The 25,953-nt window shown below is 47.6% G+C and overlaps 1 protein-coding gene across 1 annotated transcript in view; it reads left to right on the top strand.

Annotated features, from left to right (window-relative positions):
* The window catches only part of LOC115459354 (zinc finger protein 282-like), a 54,722-nt gene that overhangs the window by 5,132 nt on the left and 23,637 nt on the right, over positions 1–25,953 (top strand). Inside the window, exons 2-3 of the mRNA XM_030189192.1 lie at positions 1,947–2,073; positions 20,924–21,040. Of these exons, the coding sequence (XP_030045052.1) occupies positions 1,947–2,073; positions 20,924–21,040 (244 nt within the window). The remainder of the gene's footprint in view (positions 1–1,946; positions 2,074–20,923; positions 21,041–25,953) is intronic.

The raw sequence follows: 25,953 nt of genomic DNA, 5'->3' as shown, positions 1-25,953 counted from the left end.
ATTTCCCTTTACCTTATGACATCACAATATCAGAAGTGAGCCAAGTAGCGGGCAATCAAGCCATTGTGACATCACTGATGAGGTTGGCTCTTATTGGTGGAATGAATGGAGGAGTAGCCTAATGGTTAGTGCAGTGGACTTTGATCCGGGGGAACTGGGTTCAATTCCCACTGCAGCTCCTTGTGACTCTGGGCAAGTCACTTAACCCTCCATTGCCCCTGGCACAAAATAAGTACCTGAATGTATGTAAACCGCTTTGAATGTAGTTGCAAAAACCTCAGAAAGGCGGTATATCAAGTCCCATTTCCCTTCCCTTTCCCATTTCTTTTTATTGTTAAGCAATCAAAGCCACATCATCATCATTAGATTCAGGAATCACATGTTATCAGCATCATATGGAAAACATTATTTGCTAATCATTACCTTTCTTATGAAAGTTCAGCGGAATCATGGAAAATTTGTTGTAATATCAGAATATGTCAGCAGTTGTCCATCCAGCATATTAGTATTAAGCTGACCTATATTTTATCTTTCTAATTCACGTCAAGTCACTTAATGCTGACAATGCTATGATTTCCCAAAAGCAATGGGATCATGGACACGGCCTAATTCTTTATCATTCTGCTAGCTTAGAAATATGTGTTATGTCTAGGATCTATCTCAAGTTATTTCAACATTAGCTCAATGTCCAGTAAATTATTATTCAGCAGTTGTTATAAGCAGAATCATCTAGCTGCAAGCTTTTTGTCTCCCCTGATTTAATTGTTACATTAATCATAATAATTTTCAACCCGGAACCGGGGGTCTCTATTCTCAGGCAGATTTTCCGGACCATCAGTCTGAGGCTGAAAATGGACGCATGCTGGTTTTCATTTTGCCACACGTCCATTTTCCAGTACGTTAAAAAAATCCCTTTTTTCCAGGCGCGCTCAAGAAATGGACCAGCGTGTTTCCAAAACACGCACCTACACCTGCGCAGTCCACTTTTGGGTGCACCTTAGTAAAAGGGTCCCTTAACTTTAGGCAACCTTCTGAGAACTACCCCCTAAGAGGGTAATTCTATAACTGTTCACCTATTCTATAAAGGAATACAGGCACCTGATTTCCTTCATCGAATACTAGTTTAACAAGGTAGATATGCGCATATGTGATGAGGCATTACAACTGATGCCACCCATAGAGCTGATATAAGTGTGGGCACCTAAGCTCATCGTTAAACTTGCAAACCTTGGAGTACATAAAGGAAACGTAGTCTAGAGCAGTTTCTGAGGAAGAGGGGTCCTGGATTCCTTTTTTCCATGGTATAACTAGCCGTTGAGCCCGTAAAAACGGGCTAGTATAGGAAAGGGGGGAGTTGAAAGCCCCTTCCCGTCGCCGCTGCAAGGCCCCCCTGCCGCCGAGCTCGCCCCCCCCCCGAGTCGCCGCCACCCCTCCACCCGGCCGGGCCCTCGCTCCGCTATTGAAACAGCGAGGGAACGCAGCACACAGCTGTGCTCTGCTGAGCTGCCGTCGGCCTTCCTTCTTCTTCTCTGCCTGAGTCCTGCCCTCATGTGATGTAACGTCGTCGAGGGCGGGACACAGGCACAGAAGAAGAAGGAAGGACGGCAGCTCAGCAGAGCACAGCTGTGTGCTGCGTTCCCTCGCTGTTTCAATAGTGGAGCGAGGGCCCGGCCAGGTGGAGGGTGGGTGGCGGCGGCGACTCCGGGTGGGGGGAGTGTTAGCGACGGTGATTTCGTCCCTCGCAAATGCGCAGTAGAGACCCTCTCTGTTCCGCCCCCATCATCACGTATTGACGCGGGGTAGAGAGGGTCTCTACTGTGCATTTGTGAGTGAGTACGACACTCGCCATTTATATGTTTGATATTAGGAGAATAAAGTCAGCAGAACTCTAATGCATTCTGAGCTCCTCCACATGTCACCGAGTTTGCTTCTGGTTTGTGTTTCAGGAGCCAGTGTCATTTGAGGATATCACTGTCTATTTCTCCCAGGAGCAGTGGGAGTATTTGGATGAAGGCCAGAAGGAGCTTTACAGGGAGGTGATGAAGGAGAATTTTGAGACCCTGATCTCACTAGGTAAGGATTGTGTTATCTGCATTTTTTTTTTGTTTGTTTCAATATTTTTTATTAATAAACAACAGAATAAACATTACTTCCACAATTCAAAGCAGACATTTGAATATTTCCTCAATAGTATACAGTGCTATACATCTCTCATTCTAAGCATTCTCTCTTATTAAGCAACTATAAATCTGCAAAGGAACAGATACAAACTTTAATTTGTTATTTCTCCCCCCCCCCCCACCCTTCCCCCACCCCCCCTTACCCTCCCTCCCCTCTCCCCTCCCACACCTATTGCTAACTCACTTGGGTCATGGCTCTTATGTGTGTCCAGAGTTCATCATTCATATTATAATTTCCTAACCTTTTGTCAGTTAGTTTCTCCATCTCCTCAATTAGGGACAGTTTTAGAAGCCAGTCTTGCTCTGTTGGTGCCTCCTGCTGTTTCCAAAACCGAGCAATGACACTCTTTGCAGCTGTCAGGCACATCCTCTTCAAACGTCTTTGCCATTTGGCTCCTCGTCTGTTCCCTAAGCCCAACAGGCACCATTGAGGCTCACACAAAAAGTTCTTGCCTGTGTGGGCAGTTATCTTTGCAGTAATAGTTTGCCAATACACTTGTAATTTCCCACAGGACCACCAAATATGTAAAAAGGTTCCCACCTCCGTTAAAAATCTCCAACAATACTGTGAGGCCCCTGGAAACATCACATGCAGCCTATGTGGGGTAAAATACCATCTCGAGAGTACCTTGAAGGCATTTTCTTTCAGCAACACACATGTCGATGCTTTGTTAACTTCCAAAATAATGGCCTTCCACTCATGTACTGTTAATTCCTTCTGCAAATCCCTTTCCCATCTAGTCATATACAAGCATTTCTCAAAACTCCTACCCCTTATAAATTTATACAACTTAGATATAACTCCCTTCATTGTTCCCAGAGAGCCCCACAAGTTCTCTAAGTCTTCATGATCCTCTGGATCCTTTCGTAACCATCCTTGTGTATGAATGTAATGTTGGACCTGTAAATAAAAGAATCTATCCCTATCCAAAACCCCATAATCTTCCTTGAGCTCTGTAAACAATCTCATTTTCCCATCTTCTAATAAATCTCGAAACCTCAATAAGCCCCTCTCAGCCCACCTCTTTGCTACCGGATTTCCCAACCCCACCCTAAATGTAGGTTCCCCCCGAATATAAGCGTATGTAGATGTATTTCTAGTTTTCCAAAAGCGTGTCCTAAGGGAACCCCATAGTGTCAACAAATGCCCAACAAACAGATTGGTAGTGAGCCTGCCAATAGTGGGGTAAGTCGAAGATGCCCATATTACTGACTGCAGGCCATGCTGCTGCACCATCTCCTGATCCATGTATGCTACCACTGACCATTTCTCCTGACCCCACGTGGATATAAGTTTCAGTTGTGCTGCCCAATAATACCACTCAAGGTTCGGTACCCCTCTCCCACCCAACTCTGTCGACCGCCAAAGCAGCTTCCTACTGAGCCTCGGAGCTCTGCCCCCTCAAATAAACTTCAATATTGCTTGTTGTAGGATCCTCAACTCCCTCCCAGGGACCGCTACCGGCAATGTCTGAAACAGGAACAAAAGTCTAGGCAATACATTCATCCTAATTGATGCTATCCTTCCCCACCAGGACACCCACTTACCCATCCAACCCTCCATATCCTTACGTATTTGGTGGAATAACGGTATGTAATTTAGCTGGTATAGCTGAGGGATCTGAACAGGTATTTTAACTCCTAAATATTTAATATTATCCCTCCGCAATCTAAAAGGAAAATTACGTGCGAGCTCTTCCATCCTATGTTGTGCTATGGACACCCCAATCATTTCAGATTTGTCATAGTTTATCTTAAAACCGGAAAGCCTACTGAACTCTTCCAACTCTGCCAACAATATAGGGAGATTCAACCCCGGATTATTTACAAAGAATAGCACATCATCAGCAAATAAAGCCAATTTGTGTTCAGAACCACATATCATAATTCCTGGAATGTCAACTGATTCCCGCACCCTCTGAGCCAAAGGCTCAATCGAGAGTGCAAATAGCAGTGGTGACAGCGGGCACCCTTGTCTAGTTCCCCGTTCAATCTGGAAGGCTGGTGTATACCCCCCATTGACTTTAATTCTAGCCACTGGCTGCTCATATAACCGCTGTAGCCACCCTATCAGCCCCTGACCAAACCCCAGATGTTCCAGCACTTCCCATAAATAGGGCCATTCCACCCTGTCGAACGCTTTATCTGCGTCCGTACTCAAAAAAGCCACTGGGATCCCCCTCTGTTGGGCTACCCACATAACATGTAAGGTGCGTCTGATGTTATCCGCCACCTGCCGCCCCATGACAAACCCCGATTGATCAGTGTGAATCAGCGTAGGCAAAACCTTTCCTAACCTATCAGCAAGTACCTTGGATAAGATCTTAACATCTAGGTTTATCAGTGAGATGGGGCGATAGGAGCCACACACCGCCGGGTCCCTTCCTGGTTTCAAAAGCAGGGAGATCCCTGCGTCATGATAGCTCCCTGGCAACGATTGACCAGCAAAGCACGCATTCCCCACCCTCAGCAACATGGGCCCCACCTCCCCAACAAAAGTCTTATAGAACCTGGCAGAATATCCGTCCAGGCCGGGCGCCTTCCCTCCTTGGAGACCCTTAATCACCCGTTGAATCTCCTCAAGATGGAATGGGGCCTCTAATTGTTTGCGTTCCAAACTGGACAGCCTTGGGAGGTGCAACTCCCCTAAACTCTTCCTGATTTCTCCACCCTCTGCCCCCCTCTCACTACGGTATAAGACCTGATAAAATTTTTCAAACTGATCTCTAATTTCTCCATCTCCATAGTACATCTTGTCTCCTGCCCCTTTAATTTTTGTTATTGTGTGGCTCCTTTGTCTATGCCTCAAGAGATTAGCCAGCATCCGTCCAGATTTATTCCCAAATTCATAAAATTTTTGTTGTAGTATCGTACGTAAAAACTCCACGCGTTCTATCTGCAATTTCTCTAATTCCGCCCTGCACTGTCTTAACTCTCTCAGGACTATCCCAGAACCTCCCTCCTGGTGACGGCATTCCAGCTTCACTAGTCGTGCCCGTAAATCCAATTCCCTCTGCTCTCGTTGCCTCTTTTTCCGTGCTCCCCACTTAATGAGATGACCCCTCACCACAGCCTTCAGGGCATCCCACAATGTACCATCCTGAACCTCACCAGTATCGTTCATAAGCATGTAATCCTGAATGACCTGGCGTATATCCTCCCGCACCCTACCATCCCCCAGAATTAGTTCATTTAATCTCCAAAAAACTTGGCGCCTTCCCTCTGTCAGGCCCTTAAGCTCAAGCTCCACTGGGGCATGGTCTGATGCGGAAATGGACCCAACATGTGACTCAGCCACTTGGTCCCATAATTGGCGGCTGCACCACACCATGTCAATACTTGTATAGGTATTCTGGGAATGAGAAAAAAAGGTATACGATCGCTGGCCCGGATGCCTAAGCCTCCAGACATCCACTAAATCTAGGTTGGAGACAAGTGATTTTAACTGTGCACAGTGGGCCGAGGACTTATCGACCAGCCCCTTTGAATGATCCATTGATGTCATACTGGTATTAAAATCTCCACCCAAGATCATCCCCCCTTTCTGAAACTGGAAGAGTTCCTTATGTATCCGGGTAAAGAACTCTCCCTGACCTGAGTTAGGGGCATACAGTGGGGGAAATAAGTATTTGATCCCTTGCTGATTTTGTAAGTTTGCCCACTGACAAAGACATGAGCAGCCCATAATTGAAGGGTAGGTTATTGGTAACAGTGAGAGATAGCACATCACAAATTAAATCCGGAAATCACATTGTGGAAAGTATATGAATTTATTTGCATTCTGCAGAGGGAAATAAGTATTTAATCCCTCTGGCAAACAAGACCTAATACTTGGTGGCAAAACCCTTGTTGGCAAGCACAGCGGTCAGACGTCTTCTGTAGTTGATGATGAGGTTTGCACACATGTCAGGAGGAATTTTGGTCCACTCCTCTTTGCAGATCATCTCTAAATCATTAAGAGTTCTGGGCTGTCGCTTGGCAACTCGCAGCTTCAGCTCCCTCCATAAGTTTTCAATGGGATTAAGGTCTGGTGACTGGCTAGGCCACTCCATGACCCTAATGTGCTTCTTCCTGAGCCACTCCTTGTTGCCTTGGCTGTATGTTTTGGGTCATTGTCGTGCTGGAAGACCCAGCCACGACCCATTTTTAAGGCCCTGGCGGAGGGAAGGAGGTTGTCACTCAGAATTGTACGGTACATGGCCCCATCCATTCTCCCATTGATGCGGTGAAGTAGTCCTGTGCCCTTAGCAGAGAAACACCCCCAAAACATAACATTTCCACCTCCATGCTTGACAGTGGGACGGTGTTCTTTGGGTCATAGGCAGCATTTCTCTTCCTCCAAACACGGTGAGTTGAGTTCATGCCAAAGAGCTCAATTTTTGTCTCATCTGACCACAGCACCTTCTCCCAATCACTCTCGGCATCATCCAGGTGTTCACTGGCAAACTTCAGACGGGCCGTCACATGTGCTTTCCGGAGCAGGGGGACCTTGCGGGCACTGCAGGATTGCAATCCGATATGTCGTAATGTGTTACCAATGGTTTTCGTGGTGACAGTGGTCCCAGCTGCGTTGAGATCATTCACAAGTTCCCCCCTTGTAGTTGTAGGCTGATTTCTAACCTTCCTCATGATCAAGGATACCCCACGAGGTGAGATTTTGCGTGGAGCCCCAGATCTTTGTCGATTGACAGTCATTTTGTACTTCTTCCATTTTCTTACTATGGCACCAACAGTTGTCTCCTTCTCGCCCAGCGTCTTACTGATGGTTTTGTAGCCCATTCCAGCCTTGTGCAGGTGTATGATCTTGTCCCTGACATCCTTAGACAGCTCCTTGCTCTTGGCCATTTTGTAGAGGTTAGAGTCTGACTGATTCACTGAGTCTGTGGACAGGTGTCTTTCATACAGGTGACCATTGCCGACAGCTGTCTGTCATGCAGGTAACGAGTTGATTTGGAGCATCTACCCGGTCTGTAGGGGCCAGATCTCTTACTGGTTGGTGGGGGATCAAATACTTATTTCCCTCTGCAGAATGCAAATAAATTCATATACTTTCCACAATGTGATTTTCCGGATTTAATTTGTGATGTGCTATCTCTCACTGTTACCAATAACCTACCCTTCAATTATGGGCTGCTCATGTCTTTGTCAGTGGGCAAACTTACAAAATCAGCAAGGGATCAAATACTTATTTCCCCCACTGTATATATTTACTATGGTCACCTCCTTACCATTCAGCTGACCCCTAATCGCCAGGCACCTTCCCAGAGCATCCCTGTATACTTCCTCTGTTACAAATGGGATATGTCTACGGATATAAATCACTAATCCTCCCACCTTACCCCCTCTAGCATCGAAGTGTGAGATACAATCATTATATCCCCGATGTTAAGTAGGTGTGCATCCCTCTTTTGAATGTGTGTTTCCTGCAATAATATAATATCCCACTTAAGTTTCTGCAGTTCCCGATGTATCAAACTTCTCTTCAATGGGGAGTTCATCCCATTAACATTCCATGACCCAATGCGTAAACCCTTGATACCCTTCCCTCCCCCCCCTCCCCCCCCCTGCTGGACTGAGCCTAACGCCGCCAGCTGATGATATTGAGGAAATTACTCCCCGCCGGAGCTCATCACCCTCTTCCCCCACAACAACATTTCCCAGACCCCTCCCCCCATATTTCACATATTTCTGCTTAACTCCCAGAACCCTTTCAACCATTAAACAGACATCCTATAACAACTCCAACATTGCCCCCCACCTATATACCGTATTTTCTTAACAGTTCCCCATCAAACCCATGAGGTGACTGAAGTCACGAAACCCCCTCACGTCCGTTCAGGGTACTCTGGTCACTGCTGATAGCTGTGTAGTGTTCTCTCTTCGTGGGCGCACTCTCTGCCATGATGGCCCCTTCTTTGTCGTAGCTGACATACTGGAGCTCCCCCCCGATGCCGCCGGAGGCAGGTTTGTATATCCCAGTTCAGTAAGGACTTTCCAAGCCTCTCCTAGCGTAACCACTCGTCTGGTGATTCCCTCTGCCGTGAACTGGAGACCAAAAGGAAAGATCCAACGATATCGGAAATTGGACTGCTGCAGATAGGTGGTCAGATCTTTAAATTCTCTGTGCCTCTGAAGGGTACCCAGTGCCAAATCTTGAAACACCAATATTTTATTGTTATCCCAGAGGATCTCACCCTGGGATCTAGCTTTCTTCCATATCTTATCTTTAATAGTATAGTCTTTGAAGCATACTACAATGTCCCTAGGTTGCTGATCTCTCCTGGGCCCCAGACTCCGATGTACCCGGTCAAATCTTATTTCAGACTCCTCCATATTGGTCTGTCCCTCCGTGCCAATATCCAATATTCTAACACAAAGTTCTCGAATCACCTGTGCACAGTCTTTATTCTGGTCCGTTTCAGGTACCCCTTTGAATCTCAAGTTGTTCCTTCTGGAACGATTTTCCAGATCTTCCACCTCCAATTGCAGTTTTGGTTTTTCAGCTTGCACAATTGTAAGAGCAGTGCGCAAGCCCTCTATTTCTCCCTCCACGTGCTCCAACGTGTCTTCCACCTGCTCCACCCTGCCTCCGATCTCTCTCACCTCTTTTTGAATGTCTGTGACCGCCTCCCGGATAGTTTTCCGGACCGCCGACATTTCAGCCTTTAAGGCTTTAAACCACCTCGCTACCTCCTGCTTCGTCAGCTCGGTATCACTTTCCAGCTGTTCTACTGGATCCTCCGTTTCGGAGCCAGAATCCGCGGCGGCCATTTTGTTGTTAGCTTTCTGCTGGGACCGGCTCGTGTTCGCCGCCTCGGCCTTCTGTGTCGCGGCGAATTTAAACTTTTCCAGCCGTTTTCTTGTCGCCATCGCTTCTCTTTGTCTTGCCCTCAAAACCGCCAATCTCGGGGGTTTGGGAACCGGGAAATAGCTCTAATTTCTGCACTGCCCCGACAGAGCTATGGATTCAGGCTTCCATCTCCGACGGTGACGTCACTTCCTCCCGTTATCTGCATTTTTTAGCAGACACAGGGGCTAATAAGTACTCTGAGACATTTTCCTGTACCTCTTCTAGTCTAGACTATGAACCCAGCCTGTCTCAGCCCTGCTATCTGAGGATGGCAGTGTTATACCCAGGATTGAGGAACCTTTAGACCGTCCTGTGTGTCTTACTAGTTTTCTTCCCTTTACATGAAACAAATCCACTCCCAGTTCTTGGAGCACGGCTGAAAGCCAGAGAGAGGTGTCATGTCCCCTACCTCAATGCAAGCGGCGTGCTCGGGCTGCGCGGGGTCCCAGCGACACGCACACTTGACTGGCACTGCCTGAGCCATGTGTGTGTAGTCCTCTCTGGGTTTGTTCAGAGAGCGGTGGTTGCAGGCTCCTTAATTGCTTTGTTTCCACCCACCTGGGTCTGCTCTTCCTCTGCCTAGCTTCCCTTGCTTCTCTCCTATTGGTCTTCTGGTTCCTCCTTCCCCTGCTCTTGTCCTATGGCTGTGCCCCTTCTCCATGCTGATGTCAGACGCCAGCACTTTATCAGCTGAGCTCTCCCTGGACTCCATGATTCGGCTTCTACTTTGGTAGGTGTTTCTAACTTTGTAGTCTGCTTCTTATCTACTGGTCCCTTGTTGCTGACTTTGCCTGTACCTGGTTACCCTTCGCCTGCTGCCTGCCTACTGACTTTCGCCTGTACCTGGATTACTCTCTTGCCTGCTGCCTGCCTACTGACTTTCGCCTGTACCTGGATTACTCTCTTGCCTGCTGCCTTCCTACTGACTTTCGCCTGTACCTGGATTACTCTCTTGCCTGCCACCTGCCTACTGACTTGCCTGTACCTGGATTACTCTCTTGCCTGCTGCCTGCCAACTGATTGCTGCTTGTACCTGGATTACTCTCTTGACCTGCTGCCTGCCTGGCTGATACATTCATCACTCCACTTCCAGCTCCGTCCCATAAGTCCTGCAGGCCGCCCGCACTTAGGGGCTCAACCTCTGGGGAACAGCAGTCAGCGCAGGTGAAACCCGGGGTTGTCCAGCTATCAAGCAGAACCTGGTCCGAGTAGCGAGCTCAGCAGCGCTCTACTTGGTACAAGAATTCATAAGTTTGACAAGAGGATACCACAAATAATCATATTGAAACAGCCTTTAAATCTAATCAGAAGTATGACACTTCTCATTGGCTTATACCACTGGCACTAGGGATGTGCATTTGATTTAAAACTATGGCAAATGTGATAGCGTGTAGGACTTCTTTATCATCCCACAGTTCAGTCCAGAACTGATGGGTTATGCCCATCTAATAGCATATAAACAAGGCGTAGTGCCCCTCGGGTGCATGGAGCCACCACTAACATAGCGCCATGCCTCGACAAGCATGCGCCAGGTAAGCAGCGGGGTAGAAAACTTTTCCTGCCATACACCGGCTCCCCCCTGAGGAGGAGGAGTATCGGCGGAGGGGGGGGTTATAACCCAATGGATCCGTTCAGGAGAGAAAGGCTGCATCCCTCCCTCCCTAATTGTCAGGATAATCATTCAGATATAATGTTGCAGTGTGGCGGGGGGTACCCAAGCCTGATGTGAAATAAGCAGGGCAGCCGTGACAGCTGTGTTTAAGGTTGAACCCCCTTGCTGTGCGGTGGGGAGCTTTGGTTTTGCTGCTTGGTGGATTATCAGTCTTGCTAATGGCGATGGACTGGGATTGGCTTGTTAAAAGCTTGAAAGCTTACGGTTGGCTTTGGTATACCCAGTTTCAGTTGTTTTAGGTTTTATGTTTCAACAATTTTTATTGATGAGGTCACATGGTATATAAATCGTATAACAGCGAAGTCTAGTACACATTACTAAACCTGAAACGTCCATCATCAATGTTTTCCAAACTTTTCTCCCCTATCCCTTCCTTCTTGTCTTCTCCTATATCTATAATGTGTACATGTATAATTACTGTGCAGTTGCATACTATTAACAATAAACTTTTATATGAAACTCCAATATTTATAAACTCGTGTTTTACTCAGTGTATTATCCCAACAATATTTACTGGTGGGTCCTCTTAATGTGCTCCTTCAAAGGATTGTTCTCCTATCTAATAATACACATGTCCCTCTATTGTTTTAGGTTTTAATAAAGCTGCGGCCAATTTATCACCAATTTTTGTGACTACACGAGTTCTGTTTCTATTTATGTTATCAATGAAGTTTTTTAGGCAGGCACGAGGAGTATTGGATGCCTATGTTATGAGACAGAGAAAGAAAATAGTTCTTTGTGATTCACCCCTTAAGGGTATCATGCACTGGACTTCCAGTATTTCTCTGTCTCCAGTGGAGAGTGATGGTGCTTCGTGCAGTTTCTTTGCATCTAAGCCCAGCTAGTATTTTATTTTTTTGCCTCCTGAAACAAAATTTCTACTAACCTTGAAGGAAATCTGCTCTAAGAAAGTACTTTCTTAGTTCTCCTCCTACCCCGGGAGGGGTGTGGGGTTGAGCTCCCTCCAGACCATTTATCTGAATCTGACTCCTGGTCTGATGAGAGACCTTCATAAGGTGCATACATTTTTTTTTTTCATTAGATCAGTTCAGGTTACCAACTCAAACTTTATTTGTATCGCATTTGGATTATTGACGTTTTGTATATCTTGCCTCTTCCAAGCAATTGCTGAAGAGACTGCAAACAATTTCAAAACATGGCAATCCAAATGCTTCCTGCCCACCCTGAGTGAAGTGCAAGCTCATGCTCCCGTGAAGGAGCACAGCCAGCATATGACAGTTTGCAACAAGGAGGTGTCTACCCCAGCCAAACCTTCTGTCCAAGACAACCTTTCTGAGGAAGGAAGGGAGCTGCTGGAATAGTATTGCTCTTGGCCTCTGACCAGAACTGACCAGTATTGGGAGGAGGGGCATGAGGTGAGGAAGGGCCTCCCGTAAGTGCTTCCAGCCAACCTCTGAATTTGGTCCCTAAATTCCAGGACTTCTTCAAAAGATAGATAACTCTTAAGTACGTAAGTATTGCCACACTGGACAGACCAAAGGTCATCAAACCCAGCATCCTGTTTCCAACAGTGGCCAATCCAGGTCACAAATACCTGGCAAGATCCCAGAAAAGCTCAATACATTTTATGCTGCTTATCCCAGAAATAAGCAGTGGATTTTCCCCAAGTCCCGTAATAAAGAAAATGTTCTATTCAATGTGGAAACTTAAACGATTAAAACCTTTCTTCCTGAGAGAAAGTTTTTGAAACCTAGTATAATCAATGGTCCTAAGCCATGCAGATTACTGCAACGGAATCTATGCGTGATGCAAAGAAAAACTCACAAAAAAAAACTCCAGACCGCCCAAAACACAGCAGCCAGTCTGATATTTGGTAAAACACGATTCAAAAGTGCTAAACCCCTCTGAGAAAAGCTGCAGTGGCTCCCAATCAAAGAAAGGGTCAGCTTCAAAATCTGCACTTTGGTCCACAAAATTATCTACGGCGTAGTCCCAGGATACATGACAGACCTAATAGATCTACCAATCAGAAACAGAATCCGATCATCACAATCATACCTAAACCTACACTACCCAAATTGTAAAGGACTTAAATACAAAACAACGTATGCATTCTGCTTCTCCTACATAAGCGCATAACTATGGAATGGTCTCCCAAAAGTTGTGAAAACAATCCATGACCATCTAAACTTCAGGCAATCACTAAAAACCAACCTCTTCAAAAAGGCTTACCCTCTCGATACAACGTAAATCCCCACACCCAGCAACACAGCATAACCAATGATCGTACTGGACAATATACAATCCTCATTCCCTTCGACTTTCAAGGTGTCTGATACACACCTACCTCATTAGAGCACAATATAATCTTGTATTTGTTATCAACTGACTTGGCGAACGCCATTACGGTACCATGTAAGCCACATTGAGCCTGCAAATAGGTGGGAAAATGTAACAAATAAATAAAATAAATGATGGTCTAGGGACTTTTCCTTTAAGAAGCTGCCCAGACCCCTTTTAAACCCCGCTAAGCTAACCGCCTTTACCACAGTCTCTGGCAACGAATTCCAGAGTTTAATTACACGTTGAGTGAAGAAAAATTTATCCAATTCGTATTAAATTTACTAATTTGTAGCTTCATCGCATGCCCCCTAGTCCTAGTATTTTTGAAAAGAGTAAACAAACGATTCACGTCTACCCATTCCATTCCACTCATTATTTTATAGACCTCTATCTCCCCTCAGCTGCCTTTTCTCCAAGTTGAAGAGCCCTATGTGCTTCAGCCTTTCCTCATAGGGAAGTCATCGCATCCCCTTTATCATTTTTATCGCCCACACAACCTGTTTGGGATTGCTGTATCTGCCACTGTGCATGGGAGCTCCTGAGAAACATGGCCAAAACAGGTCAGGCTCTCGGGGATTTTGTGCAAACAATGAATATAGAGCTAGCTAATGATGGGGTCCGGGTCCAATCTGATGATAGGAATGTGTCTTACCAGCTTCCTTCAGGAGTGGACCTCGATAGCATCAGACCAGTGGGTACTGGTAATAATCCGAGAAGGTTACAAACTCGAATCTGGTCTCTCTCGGGGCAATTTCGCCAAGTGGGTTAGTTTTGCGCATACCATGACAGGAATGAACCTCACTCCTAATCCTAATTTAACAAAAAGGGCAGTCCCTGCTCAAAGGAGCTTACAATCTAAAGGACGAAATGTCAAGTTGGGGCAGTCTAGATTTCCTGAATAGAAGTATGGTGGTTAGGTGCCGAAGGCGACATTGAAGAGGTGGGCTTTGAGCAAGGATTTGAAGATGGGCAGGGAGGGGGCCTGGTGTATGGGCTCAGGGAGTTTATTCCAAGCATGGGGTGAGGTGAGGCAGAAAGGGTGGAGCCTGGAGTTGGCGGTGGTGGAGAAGGGTACTGAAAGGAGGGATTTGTCTTGAGAGTGGAGGTTACGGGTAGGAACGTAAGGGGAGATGAGGGTAGGGAGGGGCTGCAGATCGAGTGCATTTGTAGGTTAGTAGGAGAAGCTTGAACTGTATGCGGTACCTAATCGGAAGCCAGTGAAGTGACTTGAGGAGAGGGGTGATATGAGTATATCGGTTCAGGCGGAAGATAAGACGTGCAGCAGAGTTCTGAATGGACTGAAAGGGGGATAGATGGCTAAGTGGGAGGCCAGTGAGGAGTAGGTTGCAGTAGTCAAGGCGAGAGGTAATGAGAGAGTGGATGAGAGTTTGGGTAGTGTGCTCAGAGAGGAAAGGGTGAATTTTGCTAATGTTATAGAGGAAGAAGCGACATGTCTTGGCTATCTGCTGGATATGCGCAGAGAAGGAGAGGGAGGAGTCGAAGATGACTCCAAAGGTTGCGGGTGGATGAGACGGGGAGGATGAGAGTGTTATCAACTGAGATAGAGAGTTGAGGGAGAAGAGAAGTGGGTTTGGGTGGGAAGACAATAAGCTCGGTCTTGGCCATGTTCAGTTTCAGGTGGCGGTTGGACATCTAGGCAGCAATGTCAGATAAGCAGGCCGATACTTTGGCCTGGGTTTCCGCAGTGATTTCTGGTGTGGAGAGATAAAGCTGGGTGTCGTCGGCATAAAGATGATATTGGAAACCGTGAGATCAGGGAGCCCAGGGAAGAGGTGTAGATTGAAAAAAGAAGGGGACCAAGGCCAAATCCCTGAGGAACTCCAACAGAGAGCGGGATGGGGATGGAGGAAGAACCATGAGAATGTACTCTGAAGGTACGGTGGGAGGGAGCTCTTTTATCAGTTGAAGGCTCATAGTTGTATCTGTGACATTGGAGGATTATATGATTTGCCCAACATCAGAAAGAGCTACAGTAGGATTTGAACTAGGTTTTTCTGCTTCTCAATCCACTGTTCTAACCATTAAGCTCCTTAGTTCTGTGTAATTCTCCAAGATTTTCATTTTGGACTCAGCCTTCTTGCCTCTTTCCTAGTATATCTCTACTTTCTTTTCCCATTTCTTCCATCTGTGAGGAAGGTCTCATATATCAAAGGAATTGATTTATGGCACTCACCAGAATCTGGAAGCCCCTTGTGCCTTTGTTAAAAAAAAGCACCATGGAGGCCACTGTAGAGCAACAAGGAAGTAAAAGTACTTCCTGAACTCCTTCCACTGCATTAACACAGCTGCTGCTATTGGCTACTTTGAAAAACTCTGAGAGCTCAGTCTAGAGCAACAGCCAGAAGGGGAAAAAAGAGGGTTTGGAGACTTGCATGGGTGCAAGCTAGAGAATGACACGGGGACAAAGTTTGTCTCCGGCCCCACCCCATCCCCGCAGGCCCTGTCTCTGTCTCCACCCTGTCCCTGCAGGTTCTGTCCCCATCCAGGCCCCATGGGCTCTGTCCTCATCTGCAGAAGCCCCAAACAATTATGATTTTTATATTTAAATCTTTTTATTAAAGTATAAAAAGGAACAATATGCTGTGCAACTATTGTGTATAAATTTCAAATAGAAAACAATAATAACAGCAAGCAGCTATAATAACCCTCCTCACCGCCACCCTCTACCCTTCCAACCCCAACAATAGCTGATTTCTCCTACCCCAAGGAATCCTAATCCACCCTGTTAAAATGTCCAGGGGTACAAAATACAACCCATTCTGTATCCCTTAGAGGGGAGAAAGTTGCCCTATAAGCACTGTTATGATTTTTTAACCTATGGATGAATAAGACGTCATCTACAATTTCAGGATTCAGTCTAGCTCTCCTGTCTTCCACAGTCCTTCCTGCTATAGAAGATGCCTTCTTAGAAGATGTGCTGGTAGCCGGATGTACAGGATTCCCTATGCAAATTTTACTAGTTGTGGCCAGCATGTTTGCTTGTTTTTTCCAAAAAAATCAAAATATTGTTGGCTGCATCACTCAAACATAAATAACAGTCCAGTTCATTAACAGGCTTCAAGGTAGAAAATGACACGGGGACAAAGTTTGACCCTGTCCACGTGAGCTCTGTCCCCATCCCCACCCTATCCCTGTGGGATCTGTCCCCGCCCCATCCCCGCGGTTACTGCAGGTCCCCGTCCCCGTATCATTCTCTAGTGCAATCTGGATAGAAGAAAGTCAGTTTCAGGAGTTTTCACAGGTCCTAAAAAATCACAATATCTTCCTTAAAGGAACAGAGCACCTCTGAAGCTCACACAATAAAACGGGTCCCAGTTTAGGTGGTTAGCTTTCTCTCCTTTTGAATTTTAATGTTAGGCAGTAGGTACAACACAGCTCCAGTGGGTCAGTGTCCCAGAACTCGGTTTTTCCAGGTAAGGGAGAAAGTGTTTTTGCTTATTCACACTCCTTCTATATCTGAATGTGTTGTGGAGGAGTAGCCTAGTGGTTAGTGCAGTGGAATTTGATTCTGGGGAACTGAGTTTGATTCCCACTGCAGCTCCTTGTGACTCTGGGCAAGTCACTTAACCCTCTGTTGCCCCTGGTACAAAATAAGTACCTGAATATATGTAAACCGCTTTGAATGTAGTTGCAAACACCTCAGAAAGGTGGTATATCAAGTCCCATTTCCCTTTCCCTTTCCAGCCTTCCTCCTGCACACATAAGTTGGCACAGGTTATTGTAGGAGGCTGCAGGTTACATATTGTATATTCCTTCTTATATTAGGCCTGTAATATGGCCCTGCTAGCCCTCAGTTTTCCTTGCTTTGTTGTCGTCAGTATATTTTTAGTTTCTTCCTGCAGCTGCATGTAAGCTACAGTGCTTTCTCAATAAATGGAAAGTACATGTTACATGTTAAGGTGACAGGAGAAGCTGAGGTTATGCGGCCCATATATGGCAGAAACAAATGGATATAACCTTGGTGGTGATGATAGACTGAGGACCCAGCTGACCCCAAGATGTTCCAACGGAAATATGTGTTCAGAGAAGAAGGACACCAGGTGTTTCATACTACTTACTTGTTTGCTACATGGTTTTGTACGCTGGGAGCACGCGTAACTGATAAGGCATTAGCCAATGGCCACAAAGTGTGCATGTGAACACAAGTAGGAGAGGATGATACAATGGAGGAAATTGCCATTTTTGTATATTACTATATTGTGTAATGGAAGGAAACAGGAAGATCCATATATGATCACAAGTTAGTTTAGGAGAAATCACTTGATTCAGGAGAAACGAAACTTACAATAGTATATATGTGATAGTTAGGAAGGTTTTGCAGAGCAGTTTTGTTATTCAGTCTTTGCGCCTGGCTTTTCTCTGTGACAACGTGCTCCAGATAGAACAATTATTTTGTATTGGCTTAGTGAGATACCAATAAAGAGTTTTACTGGTTGCGCCTATACCTAAATCTGATTGTCTCTCTTATTCCTGCCCCTAGGTCTGAAGTGTCCTCTCCTCCTAGGGGGCAAGGGACTGAGGAGGACTTTACGATATCATACTCACTGTTTCTGTTGCTGTCCCTTTGATTTCCATCAAAATTGTTGCAAAGTCTGGGTCTGGTGTTGTGGTGTACTTTGGTGTCCCTGTTTCTCTTTTTCCCCCTATCCAGATGTACTGATGATGTCTGGAGGAGAAGGGAAGTCAGTGTCTTAGAGACAAGAGAGCTAGTTTTTTGCTTATCTTTTACAGAAGTCCATGATTATTTTAGTTGGTTTGGGCTTTGTTGTCCTTCTAGGGACAAAGCACATAGCACTACAATGAAGCACTGTTCTACATTATGAACCTGACTTTTCACAGACTTAGGCTGTGTCAGTTTCCATGCAGAGGCTTGTTCCTGTAATAGGCCTCAAGCACATTGCTGACACACCAAGGCTAACAAAGGCACAACAATTTTTGTTTACTGTGCTGGGGACCTTTGTGGACAAGAAGAAAACATGGTGTCAAGAACCACGTCCTTAGGCCCCCAGAGACACAACATTGGCAAACCCCAGACGTAGTCTTTGGTCAGCATGACTCTTCCATTTCTGAGGAAAAGGTATAAAAATACTACAAAGTAAACAATAGGAAGTAATCTGGCTGTTATCTGATGCAACTCGAGATAGCTGCTCCAGCCAGCTGAGCTGGCTGTGCCCCCACCTGCATGCTCACCTACCATCTGCTGACCAGCCTGAGTACTCTGCTGCTGTCTTGCCTAGGGTTACCATATGTCTGGTTTTACCCGGACATGTCCTCTTTTGAGGAGATGGCTGGGCAACCGGGTGGGTTTTGCCAGCCTGCCCATTTGTCCAGATTTGCGGACAAACGGGCGGGTGGGCCTAGTGGTGTCCTATCCTTCCCTCCCCTTACTGTACTGCCCTGGTGGTCTAGTGACCTCTTTGAGGCAGGAAAGAGCCCCCTCTTTCCTGTCCGGAGCGCCTGCAGACTGTTGTTTGCTGACTCTGGTCCCGGTGCCAATTCAAAATGGCCGCTGAGATTTGAAGCGGCCTTGTGAGACTTCTGCAGAAGTCTTGCAAGGTCACTCTCGGCGGCCATTTTGAACTGGTGCCGATACGGGAGGGAGCAAGATAGTCTCTGCAGCAATTCCGGGCAGGAAAGAGGGGGCTCTTTCCTGCCCTGAAGAGGTCACTAGACCACCAGGGCAGTACAGTAAGATAAGGGAGGGGAAGGATAGGACACCCTTGGGGGGGGGTGTGATGGGAGCGGGGTGTGTGTGTGAAAGAGGTGGGGCGGTGTGGTAGGGGGTGGGGCTGAGGGCAGGGGTGGGGCATGTGTCCTCTTTTTGGGGGGAGCAAATATGGTAATCTTAGTCTTGCCTGATCGTGAGGGTGAAACCCAGAAGCGGAGCCAGCTTGAAGGGTGCGGGAGCGTGACAGTGGATTTCCGCCAGTGCGCGTTTTTGAATTCAACACGTTGAGTAAAAATAGGCGCCGGTGGAAGTCCGTTTGGGGGAGCGGCCGCTCATCTGGCGCCCCCTCCCCCTAGCTACGCAACTGGTGAAACCCACTTGCCAGCCTAGTCTATAGTCCCTGACTTCTTATGGATCCAGTGATCGTAAGTGTTATCATCTGTCAGGTTGAACTGCTTTCTCCTTAGTTTTTGGGTGTCCAGGTGTCCTATAAACTTCAGGACTAGGGCTAGTGTGCGTTTGTCTTTGCCTTGACAGGTACATGAAATTATTTGTTCTACCATCAATGTGGGTAATTCTTCATAAGTCTCTCTATGTTGGATGATCAGCGTTGCGTGCCTCTGGTAGCGCTATACAAATAATAATAATAATAAGTATTGTCTGTAGTTACATTTTCTATTTTTCCTGCCATTCTCTAATAAATAGTTTTTCTATTTTTTCTAATACATAAGCTTGTGTCCTTTCCTCTCAATGTTTATCATTTGGACTGTTTCTGAATTTGGATTGCATGAGTGGGAAGTTGTGATCTCATCCCAGAGTGCTAAAATTACTGTTACTTGTCATATTTGTACTTCCCTATCTTTGCTGGCCCTCTAACGAGACACGGTTGTTGTTATGTATTTTTAATTGGCCTTTTGATTTTATGGCTGTTGATGATGCCATAGAATTCTGTGGTTCTGGTAGGATTGGGAGAGGTGTACTGCTGAGTGCTTTTTACCCTCTCGTGGCCATGACAGAAAGTCTAGGAAATTGCATGGTTCATTTTACATTTTTGACTGGTATTAATCAGAAGATGGATTTATGCCCATTTCTGTCACCAAGTCTAATGTAACAAGTCATATGGTCTGTGCCCTGAGAAAGGCAAGGACAAATCAAACTCGAGTTATCTTGTTAGGCAGACTGGATGAACCGTACAGGTCTTTATCTGCCGTCAATCTACTATGTTACTTAACACCACCTATTGAGTGGAGTTACAAGTGATCTGTGATATCTGTGATACATGGGATTCACTGAGTTATAAATTTCCACACACATTTCAAGTGTTTGCTCTGTGAATGCCGTTTTGTCTTTCTCTTTCTGGAGATTTCTTTCTCGAGGGGGGGGGGCAAAATTCCCAAGGCTTGGGCCTCCAGGGGGGGGCCTGGTGCCAGTGTCTGTCTCTCTCTCGTGCTCCTGACGGGACCTGGGTGATTGTGTCCCCACAGGAGCAGGAGAGAGAAAACTCAGGCGCCAGACCCCCCCTTGGAGAACCTGGAGAAGAAGACACAGCAGGACCTCTGGTTTGGCTGGCGGGGGTCCCCCCCCAGGCCCCACCAGCAGAAGAGATCTTCCTCCAGCGCTGCTCTTCACTTTGCCGCATTGCCTGCTAAGCGGCTGCTTTCCCCCTCAGGCTGTGCATGCTTGGTTTTGAAACCGAGCTCTCGCGATGTGAGAGAAAAAGCAGCCGCAGGGGCAGGCAGTGCGGCAGAGGAAAGAGCAGTGCTGGAGGAAGACCTCTTCTGCTGGCGGGACCTCGGGATCCCTGCCAGCCAAGGTATTTGCAGTTCTGGCAGGCAGGCGGGCAGAAGGGTGCAGTGGCGGTGAGGGAGGGCGGCAGCAGTGGCAATCCCGTGGGGGGTGGCAGCCCTTGCCCTGGGTCCAGCGGTGGCCTTGCCCCAGGCCCAGCTCAGTCTCTTGGCGGCCCTGAAGGAAAGGACCAGATCTCACCAGTGATTTGTAGAGAGATACTATCATCTCCTTTGTGCTGATTTTTGTATCTCTTTCTCATGTCTGCCCTCCCTTCTTAATAATGTTTGATCACTTCAAGGCTATGTGATACAAGGACCCCAGATCCCTCTGCTTTATGGTGGATGATATTAGTAGAACCTCCCCCTCCCCCACCATGTGCTGCTGTGTATTTTTCTGTGAATGTACAAGAAATAAACCTCAATTTTCTTTGTAATTCCTAGGCACAAACCATGAAAGCATCAATTCTGAAGTATTATTAAGGATAAACCAAGAGGAAGAGCCGCGTGTCTGGGACCCAAAGGAGTCAGGACAGAGAGAAGTTACTCACTCATACACAGGTGAGTAATAACAGCAAGTACTGTGCAGAGTAATAGGAGATATTACACAGAGGAGGTGAGTAATAATCGGCTCTCTACAGAGGGGGAAGGATTACTACTACTACTATTTAGCATTTCTATAGCGCTACAAGGCGTACGCAGCGCTGCACAAACATAGAAGAAAGACAGTCCCTGCTCAAAGAGCTTACAATCTAATAGACAAAAAAAAAAAAAATAAAGTAAGCAAATCAAATCAATTAATGTGAACGGGAAGGAAGAGAGGAGGGTAGGTGGAGGCGAGTGGTTACGAGTCAAAAGCAATGTTAAAGAGGTGGGCTTTCAGTCTAGATTTAAAGGTGGCCAAGGATGGGGCAAGACGTAGGGGCTCAGGAAGTTTATTCCAGGCGTAGGGTGCAGCGAGACAGAAGGCGCGAAGTCTGGAGTTCGCAGTAGTGGAGAAGGGAACAGATAAGAAGGATTTATTGCAACATACAAGTGCCGTGGAGTACTATAGGAGATTTTACAGGTCATGGAATGATTCCAGGAGACACTTCTACTGGGTTACAGCTATTTACTGAGGAACAGGGCAAATTGTATCATGGACAAGCAGCCCAACCTGACCACATTTAACCCCAGTGAGTCCCCTTCCACCCTCTCTTTTACACTGTCCAAGCTCCAGTCACACTCCACCTCTACGAAATTCCCAGTACTTCCAAGTAACCTGAATTAACCACTATTTCGTTTCATTTTTCATGTATTTGTTTTTTTGTATCCCGCATTTTCCAAAACATGTTTGGTTCAATGCGACTTACATCATGATAACAATAACAGTAGAGACTCAACAATGGATAAGAAACTGGTTGACCGATAGGTGGCAGAGGGTGGTGGTAAATGGAATCCGCTCGGAGGAAAGGATGGTGAGCAGTGGGGTTCCTCAGGGGTCGGTGCTGGGGCCCATTTTGTTTAATATATTTGTGAGAGATATTGCTGATGGGTTGGAAGGAAAGGTTTGCCTTTTGCGGATGACACGAAGATAGCCAATAGAGTGGATACCCTGGAGTGAGTAGAAAACGATAAGAAGGGATCTCCGAATGTTAGAAGAATGGTCGAGGGTCTGGAAGGCCCGAAGATGTGGTCATCTTCTGCACTTTTAGATGTGTATGTATAAGGAGGGAAGTAGGGCTGTAGTGGTACAATGTTGAGTATGCATATTGCTAACAAGTAGACTAGCCAGGAGCAATATGAGTTTTACTGAGCCACTAAACATTAGACTTATATTGTCTCACATTCACTAGTTTAACAGCATATATAAAAAAAACAGAGGTAATTGAAAAAAACGGTTTCTATAAGAAGCATAAGTTAAAATTTAATGCCAAGAAGTGTAGAGTGATGCACTTGGGGTGCGGACCCCCAAAAGAGAGATACCGGATAGGAGAGGAGAGATTAGTAAGCTCGACTCAGGAGAGAGACCTTGGGGTGTTGGTGTCAGAGGATCAGAAGGTGAAGAAAATGTGACAAAGCGATGGCCGTGGCCAGAAGGATGCTAGGCTGCTTAGATAGGGGTATAACCAGCAGAAGAAAGGAGGTGTTGATGCCCCTCTACAAGTCGTTGGTGATGCCCCACTTGGAGTACTGTGTTCAGTTTTGGAGGCCGTATCTTGCTAAAGATGTAAAAAGACTGGAAGCGGTGCAAAGAAAAGCTACGAAAATGGTATGGGATTTGCGTTGCAAACCGTACGAGGAGAGATTTGCTGACCTGAACGTGTATACCTTGGAGGAAAGGAGAAACAGAGGTGATATGATACAGACGTTCAAATAATCCGCAAACGAACCTTTTCCGGAGTCGGGAAGGTGGTAGAACTAGAGGGCATGAATTGAGGTTGAAGGGGGGCAGACTCAGGACTAATGTCAGGAAGTATTTTTTCACGGAGAGGGTGGTGGATATGTGGAGAATTCCTTTATTAAATAAAACGGAAAAAACCAATATTCAAGACATTACATCATGCCGTTGTAAAACCAGCCCCACTACACTTTTATACAAAAAATACAAACCCGATAAAACCCGTCCCCCCCCCAAATCCCCCCCACACCATACATTCAAATCAACTTCAAGCGGACATGCTTCCACCAAACCCCAAAATTATGTACCCCCCCCCCCCCCCTCCACCTTTTCCCAGCGTGCCAATTCCTGGACGGCTCGGACAAACGTCCCCAGGAACCCTGCTCAGCCGACCTGCACTCCTGGCGCATAGACACCCCGCATCGGGCCACCCACAGGCAGTACCTGATAATAACTGATATGAGGAAGGCGGTACCTGGCTTCCAGCCGCCCCGTCCCCTGCTGCCTCCCGTACACCCAGTCTGCATAGGTGTAGGACGTGAAGCTGGGGGATGGCCAACAAGGCAGCCACTCTTTCCACAAACTGCTCTGGAGGAATGGACACTCCATAAGGAAGTGGTCCATCGTCTCCAGCTGACCAGCACACTCCCCCCTCGGGCAGTTTCGGTCCTGCATGCTTCGGTGCATATTTGCCCTAACATATAATTTACCGGTGAAGGGACAGCCAGGCAATGTACCCTGTACTTGTTAGGGAGTCGTCTAGATGAAATAAAGCCCAGGCCCTGCCTCAGCAACGGGCCCTGGAGCATCCCTAAGAGTCAGGGGAGATGAGAAATGGCTGGAGCGAAAACCGCTCCACCCAGCTCTCCCTCTGCCCCGCCCTTATTTCCTCCCATGTAATGTCCCACAACCGGACCAGCTTTACTAAGGATTTGTAGTAGCCTACCCCCTCCGGGAAACCCTTCCGCAACCTCCCCACCTTCCCCCCTCCCCCCCAAGGGCCCCAAAATCCCTCCCACCACTGCCACAACACTTTGTGCCCACCCTGGGGCCTCCGGCCCTCCCCCCCCGCCCAAGGTTAAACTGGCATGAACAGGTGAGGAGAATAGCAAGACAGGGTTTACCATCCCCCACCCCCCCTTCCTCCCGTGACCGGTAAGTAATATTGCGGTTTTACCGGGTTCATCCTGTGCCCACAAAAGTTGAAAAAACCACGCTGTACAATGAAGTGAAACAGCAGTCCGGCAAAAGGCAGATGTAACCTCAAGAAGAGAAACCATGGGGACTATCTGGGTCTTCAACAACCGGACCCTGTCTGCCATGGACATCCGACACCCCTTCCAACGATCCACCTTTTCCCTTGCCTCCGATATCTTTTGCTCCCAACTCTCCCGCCCGTAATCCCCCCCCCCCCCCCAAAATACACTCCCAACACCCCGCATTCTTTTCAATCCCTGCAGGAAAACCCGCCCCTAGGTTAAATCGCCGTTCCTCTGCGACCCACCCACAAGCTAGTATTACATCTTACCCAGGTTTACCCGGTGACCCCGATGCCTTTGGAATATTCTTCAAGGGTCTCCCGCAGCATCCTCCCCCTCCCTCTGGTCTGCCCACCCCAAACGGTGACATCGTCTGCATAAGCGATGACTCTCAATACGTTCCCTTGCCCAACCTCTACCCCTCTGAGCCCTCCTCCCACCCCCTCCTCCTAGCCTCCGCACCAGGGGATCTATGGCAATAAGCGTACAGCAGGGGGCTCAATGGGCACCCCTGCCGTTACCCCTGCCGTGACCCCCCACCTCCGCCCCCCCTCCATCCATCACCAGGGGAAAAAATCGCGGCCCCAGCATACAACAGTGCAGTTGTGCGATCCACTCCCCCGGGAAGCCATAGTGATCCAGGGACCCTTCCACAAGAACTCCCACTGCACCTCGGTCGAAAGCCTTGTCCTGGTCCAAGGCCGACGACCAACCTACCATCTCCCAACCCCGGCTATGTTCCAAGCCCTCCCTCACCCAGGCTACTGCCTCCAGCACCCCCCTTCCTGCGACCCCACCACCTCTGCGAGACTGCTTAGCACTTCACCGGAGACCTTCCTCATGCGAGCATGAAGCATGTGGGCGAAGATCTTCCGGTCGCTGTTTAATAGATGCTATTGGTCGCAGTTCGCCACGTCTTGAGGATCCTTGCCTTTGCTAAGGAGGACCAATGCTGATCCTCCCATAGACTCCGGCAAGGATCCTCCTGTTCGCGCCCTCCTCCAGAGTTCCAGCAAGAGCGGCGCAAGCTGGTTCCCTGAAACGTTGGGTAAACTCCGCCGGAAGTCCATCCGGCCCCCCGCGCTGTGTCTGCGCCGCAAGGCCCCAATGGCCTCCTCCACCCTCACCCAGCGTCCACGGCTGCGTTAAGACCTGAAGATGGGGCCCCCCAGTTACCACCCCCGGGGTCCCCTCAATATATCTTCCCATGGCCTCTGTCCCCAACTGTTAGGTCCGAGAAAACCCGCCCCAAATGCGTCCCCACACCCGCCAAATACCTTCCCTGGATTCTTGGAGCACCCCCCCCTCATCCCTAAACCCCACCACCACCCCTCCTCTCCCCTTCGTTCCTTGCAGCAGTCATACGGGTCCGGACCAAGCAAGCTTCACGAAGTCCCGCTCGTAGACGAGGGAAGAGTAGCGGTTGTACGTACTCTTTCAACATCCTGCTGCCAGTACCTCAATATCCTCCCTCCTCCCCCCACGGGAAATTAGATTATCCCGCCGCTTTCTCAGGGCGATCCCCAACCGGGTGGCCTCCCTTCCCTCCCGCCTTGCCTGACGGAGAAAAAACCCTCTGGTGCGGTGTTTTCAGTACTTCCCACCAGTCCCTGAGGGAAGGGAAGATACCCTGAATGGACACCTGGTCTGCTAGGAATTCCAGGTACTCCTGGTGCAACACCCCCCTCCTTCAACCATTTGAGATTCAATCTCCACAACCCTTTCCCTAGCTTGCACGCCCCCCCTCCCCCCCAACTCTATCATCACCATCCTGTGGTCAGAGAAATCTACTTCCACCACCCTAGGTGCCTGCCTACATGCCTCTTCCCGAACTA

This window comes from Microcaecilia unicolor, unplaced genomic scaffold (assembly GCF_901765095.1).
Source record: "Microcaecilia unicolor unplaced genomic scaffold, aMicUni1.1, whole genome shotgun sequence".
Classification (NCBI taxonomy): domain Eukaryota; kingdom Metazoa; phylum Chordata; class Amphibia; order Gymnophiona; family Siphonopidae; genus Microcaecilia; species Microcaecilia unicolor.
This window is presented reverse-complemented; position numbering and strand designations above follow the sequence as displayed.